Below are 22,946 nucleotides of genomic sequence, written 5' to 3' on the forward strand. Positions count from 1 at the left end.
TTTTGTTTTATTTTGTTTCCTTTATATTTTCCACATCTTGCTCAGCAGCTGGAAATGCAGCTGCTTGGGGTGGCTGCCGGACGGGGCAGTGCAGGACCCGCCCTGGCATGGGCTGTGAATGAGGATGATCCCCATGGGCTGCTGCCACCCTGCTTGGCCCCTGCCATCCCGTGGGTGGTGGCCCCTTCCCATGGTGGCAGCATGCATGTCACTGACACCCACCTGCCCTTCCAGGCTGGTCCTGCCCCTGAGCTTGTGGGGTGGGAGCAAGGGGAGGCTGGATTTGGCCAGAGAGTGGGCATCTCCGTTGCATCCTGGCCCCTCTTCCAGCCCTGTCCCACTGAAGGATGCTGCTGTGCCTGTCCCTGCAGGAGTGCCAGTGCCTTATCTCCATGCACTCCTCGCCAGGACTCCACTTGAACTCTGGTGCCTTCTTCTTAAAGAATTTGTTTATGAAAAGATGTATTTTCCTGGACCTCTTCTAATAAATTGGTGGAGAAAGCCCTGGAGCCACGTGGCTGTGTCCCCATCTCTGTGCCAGCACAAGAGAGGGGTTTGCCATGGAGAGGGGATTTGGGGATCCCCGGATGGACACCCAGGACTGTCTCATCCTTGGCTGAGCATTGTCTCATCGCTGCTGGCTCAGCCCTCTGCCTGCCTGAGCTCCTGCAAGGGTCCCCATGTTCCTTCATTAATGAAAGTTAATTATCTCCCTGGTTGTCAGGACTGAAAGCTGGAGGGTGAAGCAGTTCTTGCTGCTGATGGTTTTTAGATGGGTTTTTGGGCATGTGGGTTAACCTGCTCCTGGGGCAAGACCTGAACAGGGTGGTGATGTCCTACCCCAGGGTCCTTCTTCAGTTGGACCTCCATTGTCCCCAGGGCTGCACCTTTGGTGCTGGCTGGGGCTGAGCACCCTGTTTGGGCTCCTCTTCCTTTCTTGTTGCCTTGCCACAGGAGACATCCCCACCCCCTCACCCACACAGACGCTCCCCCTTCCCCAAAAAAACCAACGCAGACGAAGTGCCCGTTCCGATTTCACTCTCTTTATTATTTATCATTCTTTCAAAATAGGATATGTTCAAAAAATATAAATAGGTGCAGGGAACGCTGGTGCCCCGCACGGTCCCCTGGAAAGAGCACGTCGTCCCAGGACGGGCGCTGAGCCGCAGGGGGGGCGGTGGGGAAGCAGAGAGGGGCTGCAGCCCCCAGTGCCCGGGTCCCGGGTCTCAGCATCCCTTCTCCTCCCTCCTCCCACAGCTCCTTCCACCGCAGCCCCCCCGGCCCTCCCCACCCGCCCCGACGCACTGCAGCAGTAGGAGGATTCTGGAAAAAACAAAAAACAACCAAAAAATAATAAAATAAAACCCCAAAAGGTGCTGTTCACCCCGGAGATTAAATAACAGAAATAATTACATTGTTCGTGGATAAAATCAGGAAAAAATAATCATCTTTATTATTTAACTTAACCCCCTGCCCTCTGCAAACCCACCCCCCTCCCTGTCCCCGAAGGCACGAAGATAATTGGAACCGGACGGTTAGTAAAAATGCTGAGATCTAATTCACTTTGCTTTGGTGCTTGGAAAAACATTAATTATTATTTTTTTTTTTAATATATATACACAAAGGTGGGTTTGTCTTTAATATAACTTTTTTTTTTTTCCTTATATGACAAAAAAAGCAAGAAGAAGAAGAAGAAATCGACTCTGTTAATATAACTGTTCTGTTAAAAAAAAATCTCTCTTTCTCGCTTTCCTCCCGGGTGTCTCTGGCCCCGCTCTAATGGGTGGGTCTGTGCACGGCGCTGCCGCTGGGTTTCGACCGGCTCCTGGGGCTCCTCTTGTATAGCCTGCGCTGGTAGTTGGAGGCTGTGGAAGAAGGAGGAGAAGAAAAGGCACCTTGTTAGCAGGAGCTGGGACAGAGACGCTGCTTGTCCCGCGTTGGCCGCCCTGGCCCCTGGTTCCCTGGAAAAACACGGGCGGCCGCAGGCAGCGCTGCCCGGTGGGTGTCTGTGTGTGCCCCGGCGCCAGCCTGCCTGCCCACGGACAATCAGCCTTTCTCTCACCCCTGCAGCTGGGCTTTGCTTCACCCAGGGGTTGGAGGTGCCCGGTGACTACCAGGAGCCTGGGCAGGAGCATCATCTCTGGGGATGCTTTGGCCCATCCTTTCCCTGTGCCCACCTGGGAGGGCAGCTCTGGTAACTGGGTGGGCATGGGGACCTCTTCCCCGTCTGCCTCCCTGTCCTGCCAGACCCTCCCCAACCCCCTGGGACAGGGAGGGAAATGTCCATCGGCAGTGGGATGTGCTCAGTGCACAAGATGGGAAATGGCCCCATCTGGCTGGCAGGGACAAGGTTTCTGCCTGATCTTTGCTGCCAGTCTCCCTCCAAGCTGGTACCACTCTGGTCTGGTACTTCCAGGAGGGTTTTGATGGAAGAGGCAAAAGCTGGTTGGGAACAGCCTAAGTCTCTTGATTGCTGGTGGTCCATACCAGGAGCAGCCTGCAGCTCTCAAGGTCCACGGCCGAGCCAAGGGAGTCCACATCATAGGGACACCTCCTCCATTCCACTCCCATCCCTCCTTCATTCCTTCTCCTTCCGTCTCCTCCCTGGGGCGGAGGTTTGTCCCTTAAGCCCATATCGACTTTCCCTGGCAGTGGGACTGTTGCTTGAGCTGGAATTGCCCAGCTGGACCATAACCTGGCAAGGAGGCCACTGGACAGATGTGATTTGGCCAAGGCCGACAAAATTATTGGGAAGCTGCAGGCGAGCAGGGATGGGACAGGGGTGTAGGCAGGCCTGGGAGTGGGCTGGGACACCAGTGGGAGAGGGCTGGCTGCTGTCAGCTGGAGGCGTGACAGAAGAAGGGTCAGGAGCCCAGCCCTGTCCCTTGGCTTAGCTCTGCCGCAGGGCTCCTGTCTGCTCCCAGGGCAGGGGGATGCTGGGGAAGAGCTTGGGGGGACCACAGCTTCCTCCTCCTATTATCTCTGCTGATGCAGGTGGTGCCAAAACTCACCCTTTCAGATGCCACTTATTTTTCTTTCCTTTCTTCAAGTAGTCTGGGTCTTTGGTAAGACCCTTGTAGCCCTTTCCTGGCTCTGGATCTGCCCCTGCCCTGCCTAGGGGTAGGGAATTCCTAGGGCAGGAACTGCCTGGGCTGGCCCTCCAGCCAGCACCCGTGGTCCTCACCTGCCCAGAAGATGCCAGCTCCCATGGGCCCATCACACAGAAGCTTTCAACAAGTCAAGGGGACCATGATATCCCGTTCTACCTGTCTTGGAACTAACCTGCACCCTAAGATGGTGCCCCCCTCATTCCCAGCTGCTTCTCCCAGCTGCAGGGATCCATCAGCCCTAACCTGAAGGTGAAAGAGATGAAAACCTACGGTTTATGCAGGATATCCGCGGCTCCTCCCACTGCCCGTTGGGCTGGCACCGGATCGTGGGCACGTGGCGCTGGATGTAGCCTTGGTCGCACTGGTACCGCACCAAGGAGTTTATTTCATAGCGGTCCTTCTTCCGACCAAAGGTCCTGGCGTTCTCCACCACAGGGGGGTCCCCACAGGCCACTGCAGGAGATGGGCAGAGATATGGAGAGCATGAGGAGTCTTGCTTGGCTGAGTGGGCAGCTCCTGCCTGCCTAGTGCAGGCTGGGTATGCACAGCCTGGTCACTCCTCCTGCACATAAAACCTTAAATCCCTTTGAGATTGCCTCTGTGAACAAAAATTAGGGGCAGAAGGATATGAAAATTCTGTGATGGGCCTTGAAACTAAGCAGCAGTCTGCCTCAGGGCTCCATTCCTGCCTCCTGGAGAGGCAGTGAGAGCTGGGCACCACAACGGAGCTGTGTGGGAGTGATGCTGCAGCCAGGGCATGGCTCTGCTCGGGGATGTAAAACCCCGTCCTTGGTGGCTCATGTTATTTGTTTTCAAGCCCTCAGCAAACTTTCCCGTAAAGCCTTGGCCAACATCTATTGCTGAATCCTTCCACCTCTTTGACCACCCAGTGATAAACCCCCCATTCATGTGCACTGGGGACTCCACTCCAGCCCCACAGCCGTTGCCTGAGCCCCCCATCCTTGCTGGTGTGGTGCAGGGTTCTGACCTGTTCCTTTCTTGCAGGTGAAAGGGAGGTGATAGTTGCAGGGAACGTCGTTCCATTCTCCTTGCTCATGCCAGATCATCACAACGCAGTCCTCACCCGCCGCGAAGAAGTTATCGGGCTGGTTGGGCCGCCAGTTCTCAAATTGCTGCCGAGAGAGGAAAGTCCTTTGCCTAAGGCTGAGCCCTCCCCTCTCCTACTGTCTTCTTCAGCCTTGCTGCTGCCTTGCGCATGCATCTCACCAGCAGAGACCATGGGTTCCCAGCAATGCTACTACCGTGGTTATTTCTACTGCGATGGTGCCCAGCAGCTTACCAGACCACCTTTACTAGAGGCCTACAAAGTTTAGGGCTGCCTTCACGCAATGCCGAACCCAAGCACTCATCATGTAACTCATGGGGCTCTTTCCACCCAAGGGGAGCCCCTTGCCCCCCATGAAAAGCCAGTGCCTGCTCATGCTCTGGGCTAAAGACTCACCAGGGAGTGCCCATCGGACCAGCGGAAATCGTTCTCCACAGCTCTGTCACTGAGGCCGATCCACTGGTAGTCTTGTGCGTGACCTGGAAGAGCCAGAGAGAGAAGAGTGGGCAAGAGCCAGGGAGAGAAGAGTGGGTCATGACTCCCCTACACCTTGTTGGAAGTGTTTCTTTGCCATCTCAGTTGTCTCTGGCCCTGGAGCCTCTGGGACATTCATCTCCTTCCCAGTCGCTAGCCCCTGGTGTCCTTTTTTAACTTGCATTGTGCTTGTCCATCTCCTGCCCCACTCAGCATGGAGACACTCATGCTGGCATAGGTCACTGTGCTTTTTGCAGCAAATGAACATCTTGTGAACAAGCCATATCAGCAACGTTGGTAAGAGCGAAGATCTGTCCTAGCTGAGAAAGGGCCCTTTTTTGTCTCACAGCAGGACAGTTCTTCCCCCCCTACGCAAGGGTGAGGCCTCATTAAGAGATACCTGAGCATTAGTAGGAGAAATTGTGTTTTTGATATAATTTTAGATATGTCTGCCCACAGACTGAAAGTCCAAGGGATAGACCCCTGCCCAGTCTCAGGCTGCCCTCAGCACTCACTGTTTACAAATTCTTGCTCCTCTGGGGTGATGATACTGCTCAGGTGGGCTTGATGTTGTCGGCATCTGCTCTCTGCATCCATCCAAGTCTCCCTGTCTTCAAAGTGCCTGTAGCAGTAGCCCTGGAACTTGGTCCAGCCTTCCTCACAGTTTTCAAGGTCTGAAACACACAAAGGAGGGATGGAAAGGAGTTGGTGCATGAGTCTGGAAGCCTTACAACTCACCTCTTAGCAGCTTATGCTCTCATGGCATAGGACAACACGTGGTTACTTCCACTAAAAAGCAAATTCTGACACTGTTGCCTGTGGGAAATCCCAGGGAAAATGATCAGAAGGCATCTAAGACACATGCAGAGAGGGGAGCCTGTGTTGAAGATCCCATGTTCACAGTAACAGAGCAGTTCAATCCCTGTGTCATGTTCCTGGACTCTGTTTTTAGGAACGAACCAAATAAGAACCCCTCTCTTCCCACTTGTACTTTTTTGCTTTGGAAAGAAACTCCAAAACCCAGATCCAGATGTCCAGAATCAACCTATATATGTTGAAAAGGAAAGAGGAAAGGAGAGTCAGGTTTGGGTCTCATCACTTGGTGTAGTTCTGGGGTTTTTGAGGAGAAGCAAATCTACCAACATCGGAGAGAAGAGACGGAGGCAGGAACTTACCATGGTGGAGAGAGAAAATGAAATCTCAAGGAAAAAGCTTGGAAGCTGCTAGAGGAGTATAAAAATGTCTCAATTTTTCAGTTTTTCCATTTGAGAAACACTGAAGAGTTGAACCCATTAGTTAAAAAAAATGAAACCACAGATGGGAGAGAGCAAAGGTGAATGGAGTAACCATCAGAAAAGGCCTTCAGCAGCTCCCATGCAATGCAACACTCCACATCTTCTCCATGGGACTGAAGAAAACACAAAGTGAAATGTGTTTAACCTCAGCCTTTCAGATGCCTGATCTACCATCCTTTCTCAGGCACTTGCTGCTCTTGAAGTGGTGGGCTTTCATGAGTCCTCAAGCCTCTGTCCCGTTCCAGTAAGATTTTCTGTATTCAGTTTCTTTCTTCTGTTGTCAAACTTGGTAGATCAAAGCACTTGCCACCTTCAATTGCACTGATTCCTCCTAATCCACTCTTCTGGTGTTCTTCCAGCTGGAGACTGCAGACACTTCAGTGGAAGGACTGGTAGTTAGTTGAAGCATTAAAAACATTTTCCACCTTCTTCAACAGATCAAATGGATTATCTGGAAGTAGCTGAAGCTCTAAGGACTCTTGATCTTTGCAGGCAGATCACAGAGCAGAGAACATGCTCTGTCTTTTGACATTTACAACTTTTTTCCAGCAGGTTGAGGACCACCCCTTGTCATCACAGCCTGGGGATGGCACAACACATGGCATGGAACCTCAGCAGGACATTTCCTAGGAGAAAGGCCACTCTTTCCTACATAGCTGTTACTTACAGGGAAATATGACAGCAATCATCTAGGAAAAGAATGACAAAAATCTTGTGCCCCGGTAGGGACACTGTCAAGGTGACAAGAAGGACTGGTTGTGTGCACAGATGGCAGAGCTCACCTACGAAGCTCTGCTCTTCTTGGAGATCAACAGAAGGGATGGTCCGTGTCATGGGAATAGTGGAGATCCACATTCTCCTCTGAATTTGGAGACTGGCTTCCTCTTGCATCTCCCAGGCTATAACCCCCAGGCATCATAAGCCCATAAATCAGAAAAGACGAAATTAAATCTGGCTTGGACCAAACAAAATCATAAGCAGCTGCAGGTTAGAAAGTCTCTTGTTGGATTTCAAGGATCTTCAACAACAGGTAGCAGGGATGGAAAAATCAGGGGCTGATGAGGTTGCATCAAGAAAGAGATGATAAGAAGGCACAATTCCTACCCAGACAGTCCAATGATCCTGAGCCGCCTTCTCACATGGTCTACTCCATGTGTTCATATTGGAAGCAGAAAGAGAGATGCAGAGAAAGGGGAGGAGAAAATCCAATATATATTAATATTACTTCTGCTAAGGTGAAGAAGACACCGCAACTTTATTTCTCTTTTGTTTGAGCAAGGCAGGAGAGCTTCCCTTCAGCTAAGCTGATAAAAGTTTGGACTCTCATCAGCTTTAAGAAAAAAAACAACTTCTTTTTCTTTCCTTGTAGAAACAAAAAGAAGTATTAGTGCAGGTCAGAGTATTTAATTTTGATGGAAAAATAGGTCACTTCATGTTTTCTCAAAGATATACGTTCCCTGCTGGTTTTGACACAGGAGGCCACATTGAAGAGGTGACAAAAATGTCAAGCTGTGTCAAATAAGTGGAGATTCCCGGAGTGAACAAGGCTTCTCTCAGCTGCATCTTCACAGAGAGAAACACAATCGTTTTTCATGGCTCAGCTGAAGCATCCTTCCATGAAATTCCAGTCCAGCAGAGAAAGTTTGCCTGGGGTGAAGAGGTACTCAGATGTTTCCCTACCATTACAGATGAACAGAAAGACCCCTGACCCAAAGAGACAGTGACTTCTGTGATCAATATTGATACGATCTGTATGGAGCCTCAACAGAGTAACTTAAAAGAGAGAAAGCTGAAGAAGACACTAGAGGCTCCTGCTTAGGAATCTTAGATGACAAGGTGCTGTGACGGACAAACTAATTAAATTATGAAAACAAAAATCTCAAAGCTTTTCCCTAGTGTATTTTAAGCTGCAATTAGGGGTTAGCTCACTGAGATGAGGGCAGGACTGTTGGGATCACTTGGGATCAGCTTTTCTCGGGGTAGGGTGGGAATAAGGTAGTGCAGCAGTTAGTAAGATTAGCTGAAGCCAGGTAGGCCGTACCGATCTCACACAGGTCACCTCCGTAGCTGGAAAGGCATAAGCATTTGAAAGAGTCGATGCCATCAACGCAGGTAGCTCCATTCAGACAGGGGCTTGAGTGGCACTCATCAGTGTCTGCAAGAAATCAAGGGCTTCCATTAGGGCTCTGGGCAGACAACTCCACCAACAGGAGAACTTGTTTCCTTGCTTGTTAAGGAGGCAATATCAGTTGTTTTGGGGGAACTTGGGCGTTACTAGGGTCTTATTTTAAAACACACTGCCACTGCTGCTGCTGGAAGAAGGAAGGGAAGAGACCCAACCCACCCTACAAGGAAGACATTGGTTTTTTTGTCACTTGATGGTTGAACACCACTCTGAAGATATCAGTACAAGCTCAGAAAGATGTATCCAATACACACACTCAGTGTTTTTGATAGCTGTGGTAACTTTTCCTTGTCTGCTGTCTATACGTGATGCAGCAAGCATGCAAACTTGTGTCTGTGTCTCCATCAGCTATGGGTCTAAGAAGAAGAATGTGGAATTCTCATAAGTTATGGAAACGTCTTGAAATAGATCTCTATCTCCTAATCAGACTTCCTGGTTGCCAGTGTTCACTGCTAGTTTCTTCCTACTCAGATGAAGTTCCGGGGCAAAAAATCTCTTCTTGATGAAGATGAAGAGAGTGCAGAGAAGAACAGAAGTGGTTTCAAGGTGGTTCAGAGTCCCTCAACTTTTCTCTTTGAGGAGCTTAGGCCTAGCATGGGTGCCTCTTCCCTGGTGAAGAATATTGGGGTGCAGTGCCATTTTCTCCAGACATGTCCCCACTATGCGCTCTTTTGATTGTGATGTGGCAGGAAAAAGCTGGTACATTTTTCAGCTGTGAATTCTGTCTTGGTGGAGGGAACTAAATTTAGCTTCCCATCTAGATAGAACAGACCTTAAGATCCTTTTTGCTTTTCTGGAGGTGAAAAGAGAAGTTGGTATGGGAAGAGTTTGGGCCCCCAACTCTCCAATGTTTCTCAAGTTGTTAATTAGCACAAGCTTGGGTGGTTTATGCCACCATTTGGTAGCACTTCCATCCACTGTCATCTTGGGGCAGAAGGAAGGAAGCAGAGATGCTTTGAAGGCCACAGCTAGCCAGTTTGTATCTATATATTGTAAAATCTAGCTTGTGCTGGAAGTAAAAGCTCTTCTCCCAGTATTTCTCCAGACTGAGCCTTACTCCTACTTACTGAGATTTGTAATCAGAAGAAGAGTCATTCAGAATGGAAAGATTTCAGAGATGTTCAATGCAGAAACAGGGAGGAAGACTAAAGAAGAAACTGGGAGCACATCCATGCAGGTTAGGTTACATGATGACTGATAGATCCTCATGCGAGACAACCTTTCTCTTTCACGCTCAGAAGAAATGTAAGGCCTTAAAAGTGCTAACACTCCATGCTCTTCTTGTGGATGAGAGGGGTTAGTGAGGAAACAAAGATGATAGACATGCTGGCTATGGAAATACCAGAGTGGCGACTCGCCAGGGTCTGTGTTCATCTTCTGGTTGGGGTACGTTTGGTTGGATATTGTCTCTCTACAGAACCATGGCCCAGCTACTCTATGTCCCCAGACATATGAGAGCATATGCATGTTATACCTTGTCTAGTTGCTCAGTGGCCAATGTCTGATCTCTCAAATAAAAGATGACATGTTCTGTAGCATGCCTAAGTGATGGAGAAAATTCTTTCTGAGCTTGGATGGTAAATTCCTTTGTGTTTTGGAGGATGAAGATTGTCATCTTTAGCCTAGGCTGTATCACTGTGAGCAATCCAATTATTCCTCTGATGGGTGATGAACTTCTTACTTCAAGTTTGCCGTTCTTCCCTGAGAGAAGGAAGCTTTTCCTCTGGATTGCCCTTCTAAATTCTCATGAATGCTTTCTGGATTTCTTTGTTCACTGAAACATGAAGAGAATTCCTGTTCCATGACCCTTAGAGACTTTCTGAAACAAAATGGGGGTCACAGGCTTGGTGGAGAGAAAGGAGATGAACTTGGCTGACTATGGCTTATTAGTCATACTTGGAGTTCCTAGGAGACAGAGAGCATAAAGGAAAATGAGGTATCTTGAGAGATGGTTGCAACTCTAAAGGCCCATTGGGCTTCCCAACAGCAGTGGCAGCAGAAGTTCATGTTGATTCCAGCGGGCTCCAGCTGAACAAGTAAGGCAAGGCTCTCCTTTGTCAGTTATGCTCCATGAAGTGGAAAGCATGCTGCAGAAGTGGAAACAAAGCACATATGAGAGCTAAAGCAGAACATTTAGCGGGCAATAACGAGTCTTCAACTGTCTTCAGCCATGTGGACCAAAACTTGGCGCATCCAAGATCTCTTCTGAGATGCAGGAGACCTGCTGTGAGTTGCCATCACTGGTCTCGGAGGAGGAGGGAGCAGGCACACATGTGCAAAGTCATTCCCACAAATTTCCAGCTGGGAAATAACACTGGAACAGAATTTCTTTTTACAGATATTGTATATAATATGGTTGAACATATTATATATTCTGTAAAAACAAATCTCTGAATAGAATATATATGTTATATATCTCTCCATACAGATACATATATATTTTTATGTATGACACATAGACAAAGGGTGTGTACTTGTCGGCAGTGTTGGAAAAAGAGACAACAAACACAAGCAGGACTCAGACAGGTTTTCTTCCCAGAAGCATGCTGCAAAGAAGATGTTTTGAACACATGATGATCATAAACACCACACTCCCCCTTCAGCTTGTTGGGTTGTTGGGGCGGTGACACCGTCTCCATCTGGATGTAGAATCCCATCACCAAGCTGTTATCAGGAACCTCATACATATCCACTGGGTTGGAGAAAGCACTGATGATTCTGGTCCTCCCGGAAAACCTGGGTCTTGGAGGTCTTTTAGAAAAGTAAGTTCTAAACGGTAAAACTGTTCTGGAAACCCTGGCAAGTTGGCTTGTGGGTGTTTTTAAGATATCACATCTAAGCCATTGGATTTATGGGAGGTGAGAACTCCAGTAAAAAAAAATAGTAAATCCCATCTATCATGCAACATTTGCTTATTTTCCTCATAACCTTTTATATACCATAAACGTGGCCACTTCTACAGAGCTAGATGGGGTTAGTAAATCACTGTACACCTCTCCAGGCAGCTGAAAAGCCTGCGGCACGCTAGATGTGCCAGCTCGGCTCAGCCTGGAGCGAGCCCCCGCTTCCACGGCACCGGCTGCCAGGTACCTTGACACCCAAGGATCTTACGCAGAGGCGAGCTATTTATTTGCTTGGGTGAGCAGCCATGCAAAAAGCCATCTCTGCTTTGAGATGCAGCTCAAGTGCTTATCAACCGACAAGAAGACAAGACTCCTGCTATTATTACCCGGCGCTAACAAAGGACAAGCGATGCGGCATGGGATGCGGAACAGAGGCAGCCCTCGCTTTCAAGAGCTTCAGCTCTGAAACAAAGACAGGGCAGAAAAATGCCTTGCTTTGCCAAGAATAGGAAGCCCATTTAGAACGTATTATTAACTCACTTCTTCGGATAATGCAAAATTAGCAGCTCTTCAGAAGACGATTCGTACTGCAGTTAATATTGCCCAGAAGTTGCAAAAGATTACTCAAGTCTATTGTCACAACAATTTCTATTTTTTGCTACCAACAGAACCCAAGGTCTAACTTCTAGATTTAAAAAAAAAAACAAAACCAAAAAACAATTGAAACAAAATATCCAATGTAAACAGGGTATTGCATCTGGAAGATGTAAACTGTTGGCTGGGGAAAGCAAGGAGAGTCACATAGCTACAACGCAAACTTTGAATTTGTTTCACCATTTTCTTCCTAAGATTTCTTTTACATTGCCAGATACGTACTATGTTTGGTCAGAACTATTTTCTTTTGGTGCAGCTGAATACAACATAAGTATTCTCCCAATGCCTTTGAAAACAATTTGCTCTACTAGATCATGGAAATTGGAAAGAAAAATGCTTTAGAAATGAAAGAGAAATAGATTTGTCCTGGTTTTGCTCAGAAGGCAAATGGCATGCAGAAATGAACACACACTGTCAGCTGTGAGAAGGAAATGCTTTTAAAATCCTTCATCCCAAGCTAAGAAGACAATACTAGAAACAATGCTAAAATAGTACAGTCTGTGTGTTTCTCTTGGTGGCAGCCTGTATGGAAGATGAGTAAGAACACCCATTCAACAAGGTCAGCTTTATGCTTAAAACATCCACTAAGGAGAAGCAGCTTGTGAGCAGAGAGGGTGCCATCACCCAAACCCTGAGCAATCGGTTTAGAAATATACACTGGGATTTAAACTCCTGTTTTCATTCTGCAAAGAGGAAAAGGTAAGACTGAAAGGCAAGACATTTTCAGAATGTCCAACAGTCCCTGTTGTGCCCCTCACTCTTTCTAAGTAAATGCTCCTCCTTATTCCTTATAAGTGCAATTATCCAAACAGGGACTCAGAGACCTGCTAGATAATTATCTTCTAGAGACTGAGGAAAAAAAACACAACACAGGTACAAATTAAATTTGCTTTTCAGAGACTCCTGGGAAGTTTGAACTGACAATCTGACAGCTCAAACAGGGAAGAAAAACATTGGAGCAATTGTAGGGTGACTCCTACAAGAAAAGAAGAGGAGGAGTTGGGGAGAACAGTTCTTTCATATTTTAAGTAAAATACTGGCATCAAACATCACATAGCCAGCTAGTGACTTATAATGAGCACTTGAGTCATTAAAATAATTAACTACAATAATTAAACCAAAGCTACAATAATTAAACCAAACTACAATAATTAAGCCAAATAAAACTACATGCAGCAGAAGGGGCAGATATTGCTACAGCCTTAAAAAGCCATATTCATCTAGAGAACAGCAAGTTTCCAGGAGAACTTGTTGATCTGCTGGGACCTTCGATTTGTCCAACACTCTCATGGAAGGGGAGCTCAGGAAATTTGGACACCTCTGCCTCTAAAATATTATGTGTAGAACTAAAAGGACACGTATATAACAGTAGTCCAGGACTGTAGACTGCTTCTTCAGAGAAAAGTTTTAATTAGGCTAATAAACTTCTAATGCAAAATAAACAATATATCCAGAAGACATCAAATCATCTGGTTAGCCACAAATGGCGTGTGCCTTTGCTTGTCTCTCAGCCAGGACTGGTGCCTCCATCTCCTTCTTAAGACTATACTTCTCATTCCACATTAGGTGAAAAAATAGGAATCAGGTGAATTCTTCTAGACTTCTTTACTTCTGGGTTGATCTTCTCTGGACCAACAAAACTCTCTCCTTTGCACTTTGAAGGCATGAGGAATGAGGAAAGACTGTCAAGATCTTTCCTCATTTGGATTCTAACCTTCAGCTGTGTCGGGGCCATAGGCAACAGACTCTATGAACTTGTTTCACCAGAGACAAGCAAAACTTAACATAAATATCTGCCATTTCAGCACATTTCTCTTTTTCCCCCATTTTAAGTGAAATGTTTAAGTCATTGACTGGTCAGAGTGCTCCAAACCACAGCCTTTCACTGAAGCGCCAACATGCTTTTTTCAGCTAATAATTATTTGTCTTCAAATGTTACCAGAAGCAAAAAGACCCGCTGAGTTGGCAAAACTCTGGCTGAAAAAGCCAAGCCTATGGACAATTCTTCAAGCCTGTGGGGTTCCTGTCCTCATGGAGGAATCAAACTGCTGACTAAAGACCTGTACATGCACAGCCTTCAATTTGGTTAAATACTAAAAAATACTGGCACTCCAAGCGTTAATCATCAGTCTTCTTGTGCTTTTGGCTCTGGTTTTTAGAGAGAAGTAGAGGCTACAGCAGAGCAGAAAAATATCATTCTTTGTAAACCAACCCACTTAAAAAGACTGCTGGGTCTAACTGGAACCCTTCGACGACAGGACAAGAGAGCAACAGGCACATGCCTCCCTGCTCCTCACTTTGAGCTCCTTCCGTAAGCTCAACTAGCTTCACCCGTGCTTTAATGTTAGTAAAAACTAATTGCACTTAATGGGCATCCATTACACCCTACAAACTCTGAGGCACAAGTCATGGACATTAGAACTGATCTTTTTGCAAGAGCTAAATTTAAAGACTGGAAAGCTTCAAGTCAAAACACAGCCACAACATGGGAAATAACATTTTGGGTTCCAGCCTATGATTCTTCCTTGTAGATTTTCCATGTTCACAATCCCCAGAGCACTGTAAAGAGTAATGACCCAAAAAAGGAAATCTATGATTATTTTTCCTTTTTGCCCCCCTTCTTTTGTCTTCACTTTGCTCTAATTCTCTAAAAGAAGTTCTCCTTGTTGCAGGGGTTTTGCACATTCATGGTCAATACACTTTCTTTCCACCTGGATGAGCTTCCTTCAGACCCTGACCAGGACTGCATGTAACCCTACAGGGATAAAGAAACTTACCAATAAAAAGAGAAGTTTTACCCTAGAATATCACCGGTGGGAGCACCAGCCGTGCACGTGTTCTCAAGCCCATCTCTAGTTTATAAAGCATCTACAACTTAACTTCTTGCAGTCGTCGGTTACCTCTCTCTGTCACCTGCTCAGAAACCCCAGCTGCTACATCGTCATCTCTGTGACTTGCAAATACACAACATGTTCCAATTTCAGAACATTTTTCAAGCTTCTTCACACATGAGCTGCCGAACACATGGTTTTCTTTCAAAATACTTCACAAGAATGTTGGCTAACAACCGCTCCGAAGAATCTGGCAATCGCCTTGTGGGTAATTTATAAAAAGAAAAAGCAGTGAAATAAAACCGTACTTTGGGGCCAATATGTTTTTTTAAAATTTTTTTCTTTTTTTTTTTCTGTGCTGAGCCTCACTGGCTAGTTTCATTCTTTTCCCTCAACTCTGCCTTGGCTGGCTTGTTTTTGTCTCCAGGCCTGGACGTGGCAATGGGCATGGCCCAAAAGCAGAGCCCATTAGGTGTGCAAGGAGGGCTTTTGGGGTGTGTAACCCCCGCATGGATGGATGCTGTGCCAGGCTGGACCAGTGCCACAGGAACAACCCCGCTGACTTGCCCTCACCCACCCCTGCAGCATCCGCTGGGCTCGGCAGAGACGGACAGGACCTCAGACGTGGTACGAGCAGGACTGAACAAAGGTTTGTGATTACCTGTTTTCTCAGAGGGAGAGAATTGACGCAGAGGAAAAGGCAGTGACTCATTCGCAACACTTTGGGGATGGAAATGATGTTAGAAACCAGGCTGAGCTTCACAAAGCCCCGCACTTACAGTCCCCTACTGAGTCCAGAGCTACCTGTGCTGAATGGTGCAAATTAACCAAAAAAGAAGCAGTTCAGGTGGTAATGTGGGAAGGGGGTGAAATAAATATTACTTTTGCTAGAAGGACCTGAGCAAATCTCTTTGCACATACATTTCCTACCATATATAAGAAATGTATCCTACACAAACGTGCAGCTCATTGAGAACTGGCCATACGTAGGACCTTCATACAGTAGCACAAGCATTGATGGATTTGAAAAGGACCAGTTGCCAGAGCCTGCTCCTGATTGCAGCAAAGTGAAACCAAGCTGTGGTCAGGGATGTTGTGGGACATCCTGTGTTACGGGCATCTGGCTTCTTCCTTGGCCAAGAATCAGCCACCAGCAAGGACAGTAAAGTCCCATCTCATTTTCTTCTCATTGTAGTACCCTAAAGCCTCCACGGCACATGAACACTGCTCAGAGGACGCTCGTCAGAAATCTAGCGGAGTGTTTTCACCATAAATGGTTACTCAGATTTAGATATTGTGTCTGTTTATACTTGGCAGTGAGGGATCCTACCAAAGACCAAAAAAGGGCAGGGTGGGAGGAAGGGCATTTATCAGCAGACCTGACAAAAGGTAGTGATGCTCTGAGCATCGTCTCACACATTTAGCCTGTTCTAGCTGCAGAGAGCAGCGTGAGGGTCAGAGTCCCTTGAACTTGGTCCTCTGCTGCTCTCCCCAGGGGCATGCATTGCCGTGGGCAGGCAGGAGGGAGGTCTGGGAGGCTTCTATGGATGAGTTACACTGGCTGGATAATTGCATTACCTGCCCAATCACAAACTACCATTTGTTAAAATAATACCTGCCCAATCACAAACTACCATTTGTTAAGACAGAAGCTGTTGAACATGACCTGTGGAAAACCTCATGTTTGTGGCTTCCCACCACAGTAATATTTTGCTCAAGCCTGCTTCTGTTAATCTTCTCTGCTGTAAAAGAAGTAAAATATGATAGCTCTGCCCCCTCCTCCCCTTCCCCTCCATAGTGTGTTCCCTTCCATGTGAGAAGAAGACACAGTACCTTCTGTAGTGGGTCCTAATGCATCTATTGCTTCTTGTGAGACTTGAGGCAGGGCAGCAGTAGTGGTGGCCAGCAGATGAGGATTGTCTAGAACAACAGCTGTCTCCATCTCTTGTCCTGACACTGCGGGAGGGGAAGGTTCTATTTCGAGCTGAGCCTCTTCAGGGTTCCCGGGTCCCTGTGTTGGTTCAACATCTGGAGCACTGGTACTAATTACAATGTCTGGGACAGAGGTTTCCCCAGAAATGCCTGCGACCGAGTGTGTTCCAGCTCCAGATACTGCATCAGGAATTTCCTTCTCCTCGGGAGCACCAGAGGGCTCGCCACTGGCCAAAGATGTGGCAGCTGTTTCAATGTTAGCAGCAGGCAACGCAGATGCTTCTCCACTGGTTTCGTGGACTGTGGCTGTTTCTATGCTGAAATCGGGAAATGCAGATGTTTCCCCACCACTTTCACGGACTGTGGATGTTTCTATGCTGATTTCAGGAAATGCAGATGTTTCACCCCGGGCCTCTTGACTTGTGGATGTTTCTATTCTAATTTCAGGAAACGCAGAAGTTTCCCCACTTACTTCTTGAACTGTGGATGTTTCTATGATAATTTCAGGAAAGGCAGATGTTTCACCTCGGGCTTCTTGACTTGTGGATGTTTCTATCCTAATTTCAGGAAATATAGATGTGTCGCCACTGATTTCGTGGACCGTTGAAGTTTCTATGCTAATTTCAGGAAAGGCAGAAGTTTCTCCACTGATTTCGTGGACCGTCGAAGTTTCTATGCTGATTTCGGGAAATGCAGATGTTTCCCCACCAGTTTCATGGACTGTGGATGTTTCTATGCTAATTTCAGGATAGCCAGATGTTTCACCCCGGGCTTCTTGATTTGTGGATGTTTCTATTCTAATTTCAGGAAATGCAGAACTTTCTCCACTTATTTCATGCACTGTGGAAGTTTCTATGCTAATTTCAGGAAATGCAGAAGTTTCGCCACTGATTTCATGGACTGCTGAAGTTTCTATGCTAATTTCAGGAAAGGCAGATGTTTCTCCACTGGTTTCGTGGACTGTAGATGTTTCTATACTAATTTCAGGATAGCCAGATACTTCACCCCTGGCCTCTTGACTTGTGGATGTTTCTATGCTAATTTCAGGAAAGGCAGATGTTTCTCCACTGGTTTCGTGGACTGTAGATGTTTCTATGCTAATTTCAGGATAGCCAGATACTTCACCCCTGGCCTCTTGACTTGTGAATGTCTCTATTCTAATTTCAGGAAATGCAGATGCTTCCCCACTGATTTCTTGTATTGTGGATGTTTCTGTGCTACTTTCAGGGAATGCAGAAGTTTCCCCACTTACTTCTTGAACTGTGGAAGTTTCTATGCTAATTTCAGGATAGCCAGATGTTTCACCCCTGGCTTCTTGATGTGTGGATGTTTCTATGATAATTTCAGGAAATGCGGATGTCTCCCCACTGATTTCTTGAATTGTTGATGTTTCTATGCTAAATTCAGGATATGCAGATGTCTCCCCACTGATTTCATGAAACGTGGATGTTTCTACACTAGTTTCAGGAAATGCAGATGTTTCCCCACTGATTTCTTGAATTGTGGATGTTTCTAGACTAGTTTCAGGAAATGCAGATGTTTCACCACTGATTTCATAAGCTGTTGATGTTTCGATACCACTTTCTGGCAATGCAGGTGTTTCCCCACTTAGTTCACCAGATGCAGAGGACTCACCACTTGGCCCAAAACTGTAGGGAAATGTGACAGCTGTTTCCCCACCCAATTCCTGTGATACTGTTGGGCTTGTCACAACTTCTACTAAATCAGAAGTGACTAAAGTGACTTCTGGAAGCCCTGAGGACTCCCCACTAATATCAGTCACTGTTGAAGATTCTCCACTTAGATCTGTGGCTCCAGAAATGTCTCCACTGATGTACGGGAACCCGGACGGCTCTCCACTGAAGTCTACTGTCCCTGAAGGAAACCCACTAGCCTCCACGGCTCCAGAGCCTTCTCCAGATAGTCCTCTGTCTCCAGAGGGAAATCCACTGATTTCTATCATCCCAGATGGCCCTTCTCCCACCTCTTGGGCCACTGATGCCTGTGTTACAACTTCCACCAAGGTGGTATCCACAAGAGAGACTGTGGGAAAGCCAGAGGTGAGTCCACTTTCCTCTCCAGACAGTAGGCCACTGGTGACATCAACTCCAGAGACCTCTCCGCTGCTGTCAATCACTCCACTCGGCTGTCCACTCATCTCAAGCACTCCAGAAGCACTCCCACCAAAGTCTACATGCCCAGAAGGCTCACCACTGATGTCTAAATTCCCAGATACCATGCCTGATGCATCTTCACCTCCTGAAGGCAATCCACTGATTTCCAAAATCTCTTTTGCTTCTGCTCCCGTAATTGAGGGGGTTGTTGTCACTTCCTCCAAACTGGTATCTACAAAAGTAATGCCTGAGGCCTCTCCGCTTCCTTCAATACCAGAAGTAAGGCCACTTAGGTCAGTAAGGCCACTGACCTCATGTGTTCCAGATAGTTCTCCATTGACATCCAGTCCTGAGGGCAACCCACTGAGCTCAGGCCCTCCAGAGGGCTCCCCGCTGAGCTCGGGCACCCCAGAAGGCTCCCCGCTGAGCTCAGACCCTCTGGAGAGCTCCCCGCTGAGCTCGGGCACCCCAGAAGGCTCCCCGCTGAGCTCAGGCTCTCCAGAGGGCTCCCCGCTGAGCTCAGCTCCTGAGGGTAATCCGTGGGCTCTGCCACTGGTGTCCCACTCACTGGATGGGAACCCTGACAGATCTCCTTCACCGCTGACTCCGATGGATCCTTTTCCCTCCTCTCGTCGTTCTGGAGCCGTTGTGACAACTTCCACCAATGTAGTATCCACAAGAGAGACAGTAGGAAAACCAGAGGTGAGTCCACTTTCCTCTCCAGATGACACGCCACTGACTAGCTCAGTGCCAGAGATATCTCCACTAAATCCAGAAGGCAGCCCACTGCTTTCCACTCCAGATGGCATCCCTCTAATTTCTGGTATCCTTGAAATTGACACTGATACATCTTCCTCTGCAGAAGATAAGCCACTGATGTCAACAGTGCCAGAAGGCACCCCACTCAAGTCCCCTGAGGGTAGCCCACTTTCTCCAGGTAGAAAGCCACTGGTATGCAGATCTACCGATGGTAATCCACTTTCTCCGATCCCTGAGTGTTCTCCACTATGTTCAAAAACTCCAGAAGTTGGTTCTCCACTTGTATCTGGGATTCCAGATACCCACCCGGATGTTGAAGATTCACCACTGACTTGATGTTCTCCAGATTCAGTCACCTCCCCTGACACTTCACTGATGGAAGCATTGGTGCTCGTTTCCTCTGGTATTACAGTAGCTGGAGGAAAAGAAGATGGACTCACTGGAAAAAAAAGAGCAAACAAAGAGAGGGAATAGGAAAATTATTTACTAAGTTGTTTCAAAGAAGCTATTATTAATTTCCCGATTGACTTCACCTCCAAAACAATGTTTTGGGATAAAGGCACAAAGTCCTATGTGCTTGCAGAAATAATTTGGTCCCTTCAAATTTGTTAAATGAGCATTATATATTAAAGAACTATAAATTAAATATCTCTGGGAAACTGTCAGAAGATATATATAGTCTTCTGACAGGGGATGATGGCAACAGTGACACCAATTCCCAGGTGCTGAGCTACCGCTTCCTTGGAGATATAGTGGAAGAAAAAAAAATTTGGTGCTTTCTCCTCCCTAGAAGGCATGGCCTGAGATCTGTTTCTAGCCTCCCTTCCCCATCCCAGATACACAACGGCATATTTCGTAAGGTGCTCTGGCAATGCTGTGTGTGTTGGTCTGTTGGTCATTTAGTTCAGTCCTAGGGAAAAGTTCAATAATATGCATGTGTAGCTCTTCCTGTGTGCACAGCCTCAGACTTCGCTAATATGGTGATAATAGTCTAGATTTAGAGGGAGTTCTCTTCAGCAAGGACCCAGCCCATTTGTTTTGGGGTTATCCCAACCCTACAACACCAGCCAAGTGCGACCCAGGAGACAGGGAAGCTCTGACCCACCTGAGAGCAGCGACACGTCTGTTGGAAAGACCTCTGTCCCCCAGGCTGTCTGACTCTCAGGTTGAGTGGCAAACTCCGTCTCCACGGTCACCTCTTCCCCAGAGGGTACCCCCTCTACTCCAGGGATCACTTGGGTTGCCAGCACATCTTCTTCAAAGAATGAGGTGACCCCCTCCTCCTCCGCAGGTGGCAGAGCTGGAACAAAAAGGTATTGGAAGGAGTTTCCAAAAATTCACGGTCCAAGATGCTGGTGAAGTGCTTTGCCCAAACTGGCACCCCGATGTGCCAAACCTCCCTTTCCCCAAGGAGACGGGTCTACATGCCCTGCAATGGGTGGGAGGGTACCTCTGAAGCAGAAGGCGTGATGTCGGGACAGGGGGTCGGGAAAGCCAGTCTGGTTGTAGTGCTGGTAGACAGTCCTCACGCCAGGAGCATCCCCCCCGCAGGCAGGACGGGGGCTCACGATGGGATAGCGGAGGCTGCCATCGGCTAACCAGCCAGCGTAGCATCTGTCCAGGCCCTGCTTCCAGGCAGCATGGAGTTGGCCAACAGAGGCCAGCGTGGAGTTCTGGCTCTCGCAGTACCGCTGAGCTTCTGGGAAGGTGAACTGCTCTGGCTGAGTTGCAAAGAACACCTCGCCTGAGGGATGGGAGAGAAAGCAGGCATGAGTCCCTTCATCCCACCCACCCACACAGAGATCTGGAGCTGGGAAGCACAGTTTTGCTCCACAGCCATGCCTAGAGGAGGGGCGAAAAGTTACCCTTGAGCCTGTCGATGTAGCAGTACACATCGTAGGTCTCTGAGGCTGGGCGCATGCCATACGACCGCACGCCTGGAGAGCTCTCTTTGTCTCCTACGCAGTTACTTCGGGGATTCACAATGGGATACCTACCAAAAGAAGAAGAGAGATGGTAATCCAAGGTTTGCTTTATGTACCCTGGCCTGAAGAACCTCAGCATACCTGGGAGCAGGACAAGAACACTTCACCATTAGAGGTACTCAGAGCCCCCAGCATGACTTGGAAACAAGTCCACTTACAGCTTGGGGCAATGAATACAAATTTTCCTCCACTTTTCCTGCATGTCAGGGGAGCTCACCACTGCAGGATGTACACACGGGTTAGGAAATGGGTAGGACTGGTTGAGAAGAACAGGTCTATTGGCCCCTAGATATCATAGCTTGGAGACAACCTTAGGTCAGGAAAGCTTTAGATGTTGATGCGCGGAGCATCTCATCTCTGAGACAAACCAGAGTAAAGCCCCAATTTCATTTTGAGGGGGGTCTTCCCCAAGTCAATATAGTTTTACCTGACTGTCTGGTCCCGCAGCCAGCCGGCATCACACTGGTCAAAGCCAGCCTCGTAGGCAGCCTGGAGCTGTTCAGGAGTGGCAATAACGGCGTTGTTCTGCAGGCATGCCTTCTGGGCTTGGACGAAGGAGAAGGCATATCTGCTGGTAGCGGCACGGTAGTGAAACACCACACCTGGGGGAAGAGAAGCTGCCGTGAGAGAGCAAATATGGGACAGCACCTCCACTGAGATGAGTGACCAGAAAGTGTCTTCCCAACAGCAGTGCTAGGACCGGTGCCTGTCAAATCCACTTTGATGGAGATGCCTCATTCATTGGGCTCTGCTTCCATTGAGGGTGATATTCTGGGGGTCTCTTTAGCCCTCCTCTGGGATCTTCCTGCCTTGACTTTCCCCTTCCCTGGAGCTAAACACATGTGGGAGAGCAGAATGTAGCCACTGCAGCCCCAAGCATCAAGCAACTGAACCCTTCTCTGCACATGATGGAGTGGCCCACAGGGTCCTCCTCACTCTTCCTGTCCTGCCACAGTGGAGGCACTCAGCCTGTCCCTGACCTCAGAGGCTTGCACACCTCCAGGGACTTGGATGCCCTCAGCGATGAGAGAAGCTCAGGCTGTTTTTCAGCAGAATGGTTATTACCCCTAGAAGAAACTGATCTTCAGGCTTCTCGGAGTCCTGGTGACTTACCCGTGGGGGAGATGGGCTGCTTAGGGAGGAGACCAACACCGGGGGCTGCTGTCGCTTGCATGAGCTGATCTTCCACTGTGAGTGCTGAGGCAGACTCTAGTCCTGGTGTGGCAGTCACCCCCACAACCTCTTCCACCGAGCTCACCTCTGCCGTTTCGGTGGTGATGGCAGTGCCTAAGGCTATGGTGGTGACCTCTTCAGGCACAGTCCCCACCCCCGTGACATCCCCCCTGGTCATGTTCTCCTCCCCTGGGGCAGCTGTCTCTACTGTGGCACCAGTGGCGAAGAGATCGGGCAGGACAGTGAAGCCCTCGTAGAGCTCAGTGGCAGTAGGTGTGATCTCAATGGGCTCCAGGGTGGCGATGCTGCCACGGGCCTCCTCCTCGGTGGCGTTGCGGGGCAGAGGTAACTCCACTTCAGTCTGGGTGACAGTCTGGACAGTGAAACCACTGCCCAGCTCGCTTCCCGTCTCGTCGATGAACTGCCCTGGGACCAGAATCTCAACGTCGTCCCCTACATCAGGAGACAAGGCAGCAATCAGAGAAGACATGGTCAGTCTAGCAAGGTCTAGACTTCACGAAGAAG

The 22,946-nt window shown here is 48.1% G+C and overlaps 1 protein-coding gene across 1 annotated transcript in view; it reads right to left on the reverse strand.

The window, feature by feature from the left end:
• Window positions 1-327: 327 nt before the first annotated feature.
• ACAN (aggrecan) overlaps window positions 328-22,946 on the reverse strand; it is a 51,232-nt gene continuing 28,613 nt past the window's right edge. The window contains exons 7-19 of the mRNA XM_014944258.1: window positions 22,362-22,874; window positions 21,676-21,850; window positions 21,129-21,256; window positions 20,714-21,007; window positions 20,369-20,563; window positions 17,419-19,702; window positions 16,292-17,298; window positions 7,987-8,100; window positions 5,166-5,324; window positions 4,573-4,655; window positions 4,099-4,243; window positions 3,381-3,563; window positions 328-1,865 (exon numbers count right to left, since the gene is read on the reverse strand). Of these exons, the coding sequence (XP_014799744.1) occupies window positions 1,777-1,865; window positions 3,381-3,563; window positions 4,099-4,243; window positions 4,573-4,655; window positions 5,166-5,324; window positions 7,987-8,100; window positions 16,292-17,298; window positions 17,419-19,702; window positions 20,369-20,563; window positions 20,714-21,007; window positions 21,129-21,256; window positions 21,676-21,850; window positions 22,362-22,874 (5,369 nt within the window). The 3' untranslated portion in view covers window positions 328-1,776. The remainder of the gene's footprint in view (window positions 1,866-3,380; window positions 3,564-4,098; window positions 4,244-4,572; window positions 4,656-5,165; window positions 5,325-7,986; window positions 8,101-16,291; window positions 17,299-17,418; window positions 19,703-20,368; window positions 20,564-20,713; window positions 21,008-21,128; window positions 21,257-21,675; window positions 21,851-22,361; window positions 22,875-22,946) is intronic.

This window comes from Calidris pugnax, unplaced genomic scaffold (assembly GCF_001431845.1).
Source record: "Calidris pugnax isolate Ruff unplaced genomic scaffold, ASM143184v1 scaffold70, whole genome shotgun sequence".
In the NCBI taxonomy this organism is placed as follows: Eukaryota; Metazoa; Chordata; class Aves; order Charadriiformes; family Scolopacidae; genus Calidris; species Calidris pugnax.